Source organism: Procambarus clarkii, chromosome 2, assembly GCF_040958095.1.
Source record: "Procambarus clarkii isolate CNS0578487 chromosome 2, FALCON_Pclarkii_2.0, whole genome shotgun sequence".
Classification (NCBI taxonomy): Eukaryota; Metazoa; Arthropoda; class Malacostraca; order Decapoda; family Cambaridae; genus Procambarus; species Procambarus clarkii.
The window spans coordinates 56134666-56143064 of record NC_091151.1 but is presented as its reverse complement, the minus strand read 5'-3'; the positions used below and the strand labels follow the sequence as shown (position 1 = coordinate 56143064).

Here is an 8399-nt window from a genome sequence, read left to right as displayed (position 1 = left end):
GACAATATTCTAAGGAAACTACTCCAAGCTTGTACTAAAGAGGCACCCGTCTTGAGCCCGGATGGGCACATGTATAAGCAAGTAGATGGGGTCGCCATGGGTTCTCCCCTAGGTGTCCTGTTTGCAAACTTCTATATGGGTACCATCGAGCAAAAAGTCTTAGTCGACATGAACTTGAAACCGGAAACCGGCCATATACTGCAGGTATGTTGACGACATTTTTACACAGGTACCTGATGTCAGACATCTGCAGGAGCTGAAGGAGGCGTTTGAGCAGAGTTCCGTGCTGCATTTCACTTACGAGATGTAAAAGGATGGGAAGCTGCCCTTTCTAGCTGTAACAGTCATGGAAAAGAGTGGAGGTTTCCATACTGCAGTCTACACTAAGGAAACGAACATAGGAATGTGCCTAAATGCCAACAGCGACTGCCCAGACAGGTACAAAAGGAGTGTTGTTAACGCATATGTCGACCGTGCTCTCAGCCACAGCTCAGAATGGAAGCAAGTCGACGAAGAACTCTGTAGGGTAAGGCAGGTCCTAGTCAACAACAGCTTCTCCAATGGTTTCGTCGAAGACATCATAAGAAGGAAAGTGAAACGCCATGCAACCTCTGAAGAGACAACTAACACAACACCTATACCCCCTATTAGACTATTTTACAGGAACTTCTTTTCCACAGCTCATAAAACGGAGGAAAGGGTCCTGAAAGATATTGTTAATAGAAACGTTATCCCTACAGAAAAAAATCAGAGGATACAACTGACGATTTACTATAAAACCAGAAAAACGGCCAGCCTACTCATGAGAAACTCTCCAGACACAAGGCAGAACGCTTTAAAAGAGACCAACGTCGTCTATGCCTTCAAATGCCCTCTTGGGGACTGTAAGCTCCAAAAAAACCAGTATATAGGAAAGACAACAACATCTCTTTCTAGGCGTTTAACGATGCATAAGCAACAAGGCTCCATTAAGGAACATATAATCTCTTCCCACAACCAAACCATCGCCAGAGAAATCCTAGTAAACAACACAGAAATCATTGAGAGATACAGCGATAGCAGGCGGCTTGACGTTTGCGAGGCACTACACATTAATAAGTTATCACCAGCAATCAACAGCTATTTAATGCACAACTATATTCTACCCACCTCAAGACTCCGCTCCAATATAGAAGCATCAAGAAATATGGACCAATAGGCTTTCTACAATCACTTCCATTCAATACCCATTGTTTCGTGTTCTGTCTTGTGTTGATGAAATTAATACCCTATTAATGCCACCTCTTGTTCTGTCTTGTGTTGATGAAATTAATACCCTATTAATGCCACCTCACCCCATCCACCTCACTCAAATGTAGATATAAAATCGTAGATGCGTAAGTTCTATTCAGTTGTGTATTTGTAAACTAAAGTCTTTGAAAATGTAATAAGTTTTACGAAACGCGCTCGTGTCGCGTCAGACTAGAAATAAAAATGAATTTTGGAGAATTGATTTTTGATTTACCTCCAACAGTGAAAAGAAATGTACGAAAGATTGAGAAAATTCGTGTTAGAATTATTAATCTTACTTTTTCGGTCATATTTAATAATATATATATATATATATATATATATATATATATATATATATATATATATATATATATATATATATATTACAACAGTTTTGGATGAGGTGAAAACAAACTTTCAACACAAGACAGAACACGAAACAATGGGTATAATATTTTGTAAGTTAAAGGGAAGAATGGAAGTAACTGCAAAGGGCCTATTGGCCCATATTTCTTGATGCTTCTATATTGGTGCGGAGTCTTGAAGTGGGTAGAATATAGTTGTGCATTAATTGGCTGTTGATTTATGGTGTCGACTTCTTAATGTGTAGTGCCTCGCAGATATCAAGCCGCCTGCTATCGCTGTATTTATCGGTGATTTCCGTGTTTTTTGTTAAGACTTCTCTGGTGATGGTCTGGTTGTGGGAAGAGATTATAATGATTAAGAGATTATCCTTAATGGAGCCCTGTTGCTTGTGCATCGTTAATCGCCTGGAAAGAGATGTTGTTGTCTTGCCTATATACTGAATTCTTTGAGGCTTACAGTCCCCAAGTGGGCATTTGAAGGCATAGACGACATTGGTCTCTTTTAAAGCGTTCTGCTTTGTGTCTGGAGAGTTTCTCATGAGTAGGTTGTCCGTTTTCTTGGTTTTATAGTAGATCGTCAATTGTATCTTCTGATTTTTTTCTGTAGGGATAACGTTTCTATTAACAATATCTTTCAGGACCCTTTCCTCCGTTTTATGAGCTGTGGAAAAGAAGTTCCTGTAAAATAGTCTAATAGGGGGTATAGGTGTTGTGTTAGTTGTCTCTTCAGAGGTTGCATGGCGTTTCACCTTCCTTCTTATGATGTCTTCAACGAAACCATTGGAGAAGCCGTTGTTGACTAGGACCTGCCTTACCCTACAGAGTTCTTCATCGACTTGCTTCCATACTGAGCTGTGTCTGAGAGCACGGTCGACATAAGCGTTAACAACACTCCTCTTGTACCTGTCTTGGCAGTCACTGTTGGCATTGAGGCACATTCCTATGTTTGTTTCCTTAGTGTAGACTGCAGTGTGGAAAAATCCGCTCCTTTCCATGACTGTTACATCTAGAAAGGACAGCTTCCCATCCTTTTCCATCTCGCAAGTGAAACGCAACACAGAATTCCGCTCAGATGCCTCCTTCAGCTCCTGCAGATGTCTGACATCAGGTACCTGTGTAAAAATGTCGTCAACATACTTGCAGTATATGGCCGGTTTCAAGTTCATGTCGACTAAGACCTTTTGTTCGATGGTACCCATGTAGAAGTTTGCAAACAGGACACCTAGGGGGAGAACCCATGGCGACCCCATCTACTTGCTTATACATGTGCCCATCCGGGCTCAAGAAGGGTGCCTCTTTAGTACAAGCTTGGAGTAGTTTCCTTAGAATGTTTTCTGGTATGTCAAGAGGAGTACATTCCGGATCACTATACACTCTGTCCGCTATCATCCCGATTGTTTCATCCACAGGTACGTTGGTAAACAGTGATTCTACGTCCAACGAGGCTCTTAAGAGCCTCGTTGGCTCTTAAGAGTCTCAGAGTCCAGAGTCTTAAGAGTCCAGAGTCTCAGAGCCTATCGGCATGAACCTGTAACAACGTTCTAGGTCCCTGTACATGTTGGTTTTCTGTGTCTCCCTGAAGGTGGCCGCCCCGCCTCCCTCAGCTGTGCTGTAAGGTATCAGTCGATGTAGATGCACACGTGTAGTCCCATACGACCTGTTTACCTTCCCTCCGTGGCTGCAGGGTGACTCCATCTGGGCGTTTTTGGCGGTTGTCAGGCCTGCACAACTGAGGTTCCTTTTGTGCTGGGTACCCAGCTGAAGCCAAACTTCTCTTGATGATGTCATTGACTGCTTCATGTCTGGCAATCTTTCCCTGTGTCTTACGACAGGTGAGACCATGGCTGCCGTATTGGTCTGCCCGTGCACATATATATATATATATATATATATATATATATATATATATATGTATATATATATATATATATATATATATATATATATATATATATATATATATATATATATATATGTAAATATATATATATGTAAATATATATATATATATGTAAATATATATATATATGTAAATATATATATATATATATATATATATATATATATATATATATATATATATATATATATATATATATATATATATATATATATATATATATATATGTCGTACCTAGTAGCCAGAACGCACTTCTCAGCCTACTATCCAAGGCCCAATTTGCCTAATAAGCCAAGTTTTCACGAATTAATTGTTTTTCGACTACCTAACCTAACCTAACCTAACTTTTTCGGCTACCTAACTTAACCTAACCTATAAAGATAGGTTAGGTTAGGTTAGGTAGGGTTGGTTAGGTTCGGTCATATATCTACGTTAATTTTAACTCCAATAAAAAAAAATTTACCTCATACATAATGAAATGGGTAGCTTTTTCATTTCATAAGAAAAAAAGTCGAGAAAATATATTAATTCAGGAAAACTTGGCTTATTAGGCAAATCGGGCCTTGCATTGTAGGCTGAGAAGTGCGTTCTGGCTATTAGGTACGACATATATACATATATATATATATATATATATATATATATATATATATATATATATATATATATATATATATATATATACATAAATATATATATATATATATATATATATATATATATATATATATATATATATATATATATATATATATATATGGTTCCAAGGGTTGTCAAAGCAGGGGGGAAGGGTTATAGAGATAAGCTCCCACAGCCTGTATAGTGCCCCTGATGGCGTGCGTCCAAAATATTCTCTGACAACCAAGTCCAGCTCCTGGCCTGCACGTGTGGCTTAGGCTCTAGGCCTGGTGGAACTGCTTCTACCAACAGGAGAAGGGGCGAAGGCTGGCCTCTGGCACCTTAAAACCAGTTGCTTCTGGCAAATGGGACTTGTCAGCCTGGGAAGGCTGCTCATTTATGGGAAGGAAAAGCCAGAATAAAAGCTCTGCTGTCTTGCGGCTAAACCCACTCATGGGAAAGGCTTCGGGAGTCAACCCCCGAGAAAAAATCCGAAGTCGGAGTCCCTAAGCCGGTTTGCAGCTGTGTACACCTTCATTTCGGCAACTCCTGAAACGACATTGGTGCCAAACGTATCGGCGCCTGCCCTTCCCTTCTATCACTTTGGAGGTGTAAAGAGGCTAGATTTGCTGCATGGGCAACATCCGGTTCTCCATATTTATTGCCCAGGCCTGTGCCCTGGAGCGGACACTCCAGCATCGCCTTGGCGATGGCTCAATATTGGAAGCGACAGTTACCGGTGATAAGCCTACCACTTAATTGGCGTAGAGTAAGGCGCCAGGGGTTGCTTCCGTCGGTGGGAGAAATCATCCGATTTCATAGGACAGCTACCACCCGCCTCAAGCTAGGCAGCCCTCAGCCAATAAGGTGCTGTCCCGTCACGGTCCGCCTGCTCCACTGGGTGCGTGGGGCTTAGGCCACAATCCAATAAGCGGATCGTCAACCATGCACCAGGCAAAAGAAAACAAACACAGAGCTACCCAGCTCTCAAACTGGGCACGTGGAATGTAAGGCCATGACACCGGGTCTTCCGGAAGATCTACTGGAAGTGAACGACGCCCGCACGACAGCTGTGATCGACAATGAACTACGCAGCCTCCAGATGGACATAGTTGCCCTGCAGGAGACACGTCTGCCCGCGACCGGCAGCATACGGGAGAAGGACTATACCTTCTTCTGGCATGGCAAACCACCAGAAGAGGTAAGAGAGCATGGCGTTGGCTTTGCCATCAGGAACAGGTTGTTAGGATCCATAATACCGCCCACGGAGGGGTCTGCAAGGATCATCAAACTTCAGCTTCATACAGCAGCAGGAATTGTCAGCCTCATCAACGCCTACGGACCAACACTGACCTCTACCGAAGCGAAGGACGAGTTCTATGATGACCTCGGCCTAACTCTCAGCGACATACCTCTACAAGAGCCAGTCTTCCTCCAGGGAAGACTGGCTTAGGAAGAAGCGTTAGTGGCAAGCGACTGAATGCTAAGGAGGAAAGCGACTTTGAACTTGATGATGTTGTCAAAATGTCAAAATACAAAAAAGCATAGAATGTTTCGTGAGTTGTGTAAGGATATGGAAGCTAATTTCACAAACCTCCATCTTCATACTGAAGTACGTGGGGTATCTCGGGGTAAGGTTCTTAATCGAGTGATTGCATTGAGAGAGCAGCTCTGTGTTTTTTCACTGAGAAAGCTGTGCTCTGGCTGGCAAAATTATCTTGCATGGCTTCAATCTTCGATCATCTGGAACCAGCTAAACATCAGTCAGCAAGGTACAGGTGGGGATATTTTTACAAGTCTAGGGAAAATAAATGCATTTAAACTGAAGGTGAAAAAAATGGAAAAGCAATGTAGAAAAGAGGTGTTTTTCTGATTTTGTGTTATTTGACTCATTTATGAGAGAATGTGTGCTGGGAGCATGGAATGCAGGCAACAGAGCAAACACTGGAGGTACATATGTCACACAATTAGTTATCAGGCACCTTACTTTAAAGCAAGAAAACCTTGACTTTCCCAGGCAACCAGCTGACCTCTAACATTTGGATGCTTAATCTATTCACAGATGACGGAACTGATCATTGTGATGCTCTTTTGGAGCTTCGAGTGCATTATTCACAAAAAACAGTTTTCAAGACATTTGGCCATCCCATGGATTTTTGGGTTACGCTGCTTGATATTCCAGAGTACAAGGATCTAGCTGAGCAGACAAATGCCATATTTGTACAGATGCCAACATCATATTTCTATGAGCAAGGGTTCTCTAGTTTAGTTTTGGTGAAGACAAAGAAAAGGAATGCAATCCTGAACTTGGATCTTCTCAAGCGAGTTGCACTTGAAAATCGTCTGACACCTCGTCTTAACCTACTAGCAGACAAAGTGCAACAGCAGCCAAGCCACTGATTTTTTTAAATAACTATTTGTTTTATTTATTGATACCGTACCAAATATCGCAATTTTAGTTTAGTGAAGGAAAATGCGTCTAAATGGCATCCTTAATGTTATCTTGTGTATTTTGAGCCTCTTAGTTTGAGATGAGGTGTGTAAATATATGGATGAATATGTAAAAGTTAAATAAAAAATGAGAGAAAGTGCTTTTTTCTGTTTACATAACCATAAAAAGGAAATATGAAACATAGATGTTAAATATTTAAAACGTGAGATTTTTAATGAGAATTTTTCGGGGTGGGGATGGATAGCTTCTACTTTATCACCACTAGAGGTGGACGACATTAGAAAAGGATTGAAGACCACTGGGTTAGAGAGTAGCAGGCTGGTTGGAAACAACAGGCAATGGAGTAGAGTGTAGCAGGTTGGGTGGATACAATATGTGATGCGTTGGAGTAAATCTGGTTAACTAAAAATATTGCTGGAGGGTTGGTATTTACCTAGTTGTGCTTACGTAGGTTGAGCTCTGGCTCTTTGGTCCCGCCTCTCATCTGTCAATCAACTAGTGTGCAGGATCCTGAGCCTACTGGGCTCTATCATATCTACACTTGAAACTTTAATGCTGCAGTTGGTATGCAGCAGACTTGGAGTAAACTGTAGGTGGTGGGTTGGTGTGCGGCAGACTGGGTGTAAACTGTAGGTGGTGGGTTGGTGTGCGGCAGACTGGGTGTAAACTGTAGGTGGTGGGTTGGTGTGCGGCAGACTGGGTGTAAACTGTAGGTGGTGGGTTGGTGTGCGGCAGACTGGGTGTAAACTGTAGGTGGTGGGTTGGTGTGCGGCAGACTGGGTGTAAACTGTAGGTGGTGGGTTGGTGTGTTGCAGACTGGGAGTAAACTGTAGGTGGTGGGTTGGTGTGTTGCAGACTGGGAGTAAACTGTAGGTGGTGGGTTGGTGTGCGTCAGACTGGGTGTAAACTGAAGGTGGTTGGTTGGTGTGCAACATACTGGGTGTAAACTGAAGGTGGTTGGTTGGTGTGCGTCAGACTGGGTGTAAACTGTAGGTGGTGGGTTACAGTATGAGAGACTGGGGGTGTAAACTGCAGCTAGTTCCTAGGAGTGTGACCAACTGGGTGTAACTTATAAGAAGTAGGGAATGTTAGTGGCAAGATATGTAAACAATTGGTAGTAAGATATACAGCTTTTAGAGTCGTTTGGGGTGTTGGCAGCTGGAGATGTAAACGATAGATAGTGAAGCGTGTATTGAGGGAGGATGTAAACAATAGATAGTGATTGTGAGAGGAGGGATTTCTCAGCCCATTGTCATTCTGGAACTCCTTGCAACTGCAACTGTTTGCATTGTTTAACTTCTTTATGCTGGTCTCGGTGAGTGGTGCAGGTGGGAATGTGCACAGTAGGTGGCACTCATTGTTGCTGTGAGTACCAATGCAATGACTTTTCAGCATTGGTGTCAGCAATGACTTTCCTAAAATAAGAACGTCGAACGAGGAATTCCAAGTAAATGCAAGTCGTCCAAGCTCTTGGGGTGGACGGTAGAGCGACTGTGTTGCTTCATGCAGGTCGACGTTCAATCCCCGATCGTTCAAGTGGTTGGGAACCATTCCTTGCCCCCTACCCACCCCATTATCCTGACCCCCCCTTCAAAGTGCTGTATAGTCGTAGTGGTTTGGCGTTTTCTCCTGATAATTTTCTCCCCTCACCCTTTCCCGCGGTGCAGGTGGCGATGTACACAGTAGGTAGCTCTCAGTACTACAAGTGGGAATGTACACATTAGGTGGCTCTGAGTGCTGCAAGTGGGGATATACACAGTGATTGGCACTGGATAATTGCCACTGGGTAAGT

At 42.5% G+C, this 8399-nt stretch overlaps 1 protein-coding gene across 1 annotated transcript; it reads left to right on the top strand.

Moving 5' to 3' along the window:
* Positions 1-5170: 5170 nt before the first annotated feature.
* LOC138366698 (uncharacterized) lies at positions 5171-5608 on the top strand. Its single transcript, XM_069327971.1, has one exon. The coding sequence runs from the start codon at positions 5171-5173 to the stop codon at positions 5606-5608; it is 438 nt and encodes a 145-aa protein (XP_069184072.1).
* Positions 5609-8399: the final 2791 nt, after the last annotated feature.

Bases quoted from the DNA above. Each gene is read 5' to 3' on its own strand.
- LOC138366698 (XM_069327971.1), top strand. From the start codon at position 5,171: ATGACACCGGGTCTTCCGGAAGATCTACTGGAAGTGAACGACGCCCGC.